The 2,316-nt window shown below is 62.4% G+C and overlaps 1 protein-coding gene across 1 annotated transcript in view; it reads right to left on the bottom strand.

Moving 5' to 3' along the window:
- Positions 1-2,126: 2,126 nt before the first annotated feature.
- Positions 2,127-2,316, bottom strand: part of LOC105449076 — an 8,664-nt gene continuing 8,474 nt past the window's right edge. Inside the window, exon 4 of the mRNA XM_011688071.1 lies at positions 2,127-2,311. Within this exon, the coding sequence (XP_011686373.1) occupies positions 2,127-2,311 (185 nt within the window). The remainder of the gene's footprint in view (positions 2,312-2,316) is intronic.

The following is a 2,316-nucleotide window of genomic DNA, read 5'->3' as shown; positions in this document are numbered from 1 at the left end:
TCGATAGTGGCGCCGATACTCGCTCGCCGGTGAGCGCGGTGGTTCGTACGGAGGTGCGGCGACGCGCGCCGCCGCGCGAGCTCGGGCGACCCCCCCAGCCGTTCGTTCGAAGGTACGCGAGCGTCGACGGGGGGGAGCGGGCCCGCCGCGCGAGCTCGGCGACTCTCTGCCGTTCGTTCGTTCCTTTCTTTTTTCTCGAGGGTATACCAGCGTCGACACGCGCGCGATCGCCGAGAGAGAGAGAGAACGTCTCGGAGAGATTCGGACGGGCCGCCGAATCGACCGAGGTGTTCGCGAAGGTGGTCCGTCGCGGAAGATCCGTCGCCGTGGGGGTGGGTCGCGTCGCGGAGGACGCGTATCTCGCTTGGAGGTTACCGCGCGCGAAAGGGTTGCACGCGAAGCGGATTCACGCGAGGATTCTCTGGTTCGAATTCGTTTTTTTTTTTTTTTTTTGGCGTTGTAAAACGAGGAATGGAAAAATCTAAGAGGAATATAAAAAAACACGAGTGGATTGTTGTTACAATCGTGAATAAAAAAATTGACGTACGTACACGCTGATAGAATATATATATATTGAACGGTGCAAACAACAGCCGTGTACACACGTGTGGAGAGCGAGAAGGTTGACGTACGTAAAAAAAATGTGACGCATCGAATAGAGAGAGACACAAAGATGCGATTGTATTTATTGTAAAAAATACATATCGAATATTACAAATAATCGATAGGGCGCGTGTACACCGCGACACGTTCGAGGCGCGCGCGCGCAGCCAGAGTGGCCGGCGACTCGAGTCCCCTTCGTCTATATCGCGTCGCACTCCTCCGCGTGGCACTTGCACGCGACCTCGCCGCACCGTCGACACGTTCGGTCCACGTTCGCGACGAGGTAGTCCTTCCACTCCTCGCCTCTCCGGTACGCGCACTCCTCTCGAGGAACGGCGCACGCGTCGCAGAAGGCGTCGTCGCCACTCTCGTCGTCGGACTCGCGCTCCCGCCTGTGCTCGTCGATCCGACGTTTCGCGGCGGCGGGATACCTGAACTCGCCGTAGACGCGCGGGTCCGTCACCAGCAGCTCGACGCGCCTCTCGCCACCCGCGGCGATCTCGATGCGCAGATGGGCGCGACCCTCGAGCCTCTCGACGACTCGCCTCGCCCAGTAGCTCCCGCTCTCCGCGCGACCGACGCGCCGATCGATTCTCTCGAGCTCGCCGCGCACCCGCCTCTCGTGGTCCTCGCGCGCTCCGCTCCCGTTCTCCGCGCGACCGACGCGCCGATCGACGTACCAAAGTTCGCCGCGCACCCGCCTCTCGTAGTCCTCGCGCGCTCTCTCGCGGTGCCACGCGTACACCCTTCGTCTCGCGCCGCGGGGCCAATCGCGCACGGGCCCCTGGTCGACCACCTGTCTCGCCGCGCCGGTTCCGCGCACACCCAGCTCTCGATCGCGGAGAAACCGCACCACGTGCGCTCCTCGCGAGACGTCGGTGGTCCCGCCGCGCGAACGGAGAACGCGCAGGACGTCGAGCTCCTCCCCGCTCATGACCCTCCACATGTCGACGGGTCGCGCGCGGCGACTCTTCGCGCGGCGGTCGACTCGTCGGAGCGGTCGTTCGTAGCCGATGATCTCTTTTCTCCGAGCGAATCGCGCGGTCCTCGCTGCGCAGCGCCGACGCGCGATCGCGTGGCCGTCCTGGGCGCGACCCAGCGAGGGAGGGAGCGAGCGAGGAGCGAGCGACCGAGCAAACTTGCCGCGCGAGCCGATCGCGGCGATCGCCGCGACGTTTCTTTATTTTTTTTTTTTGAGAGAGCGCTGAGGCGTCGTTCCCTCTCTCTCGCTCGTGGATCGCGCGCGCACGTCGCGCTTCGCTCGCTGGATATTTTTATTTTGTTCATTCGAAAGTACATACTCTCGCGTGGTTCCCGTGGCGATCTCCTCCCCGCGCTGTCGAGAGCTGAGGGGCGGTGAAAAGAAAAATCGCGACTCTTCGATGTGCGTTTCGTACGCGCGCACACATATATATATATATATATAACGTCCGCTGCCGGTCGTGCGCTCGATGGATGACGCTGTAGATCTCAGCCGCCGTCGCTGCGAGATCGTGCGGCGTGGCAGCGCGCGACGTTCTCCCTCAGGGTGAACTCTCCGAGTTGGCGAAGAGTCGTCGAGCTCCGCGCGAATCCCGTGGCTGACCGCGCGATTGTTCGCTCGCCTCGACGATCGGTCGATTCACCCCGCGTTGGTGGCGGTTTCTCCTCAGTATCGCGGGTACGTGTCTCGTCGTTCTTGGCGTCGTCGTCGTCGTCGTCGTCGTTCCTGGC

Source organism: Wasmannia auropunctata, unplaced genomic scaffold (assembly GCF_000956235.1).
Source record: "Wasmannia auropunctata unplaced genomic scaffold, wasmannia.A_1.0 LD336078.1, whole genome shotgun sequence".
Classification (NCBI taxonomy): domain Eukaryota; kingdom Metazoa; phylum Arthropoda; class Insecta; order Hymenoptera; family Formicidae; genus Wasmannia; species Wasmannia auropunctata.
Note: the sequence above shows the minus strand (reverse complement) of the source record. Positions and strands in the feature narration are given on the sequence as shown.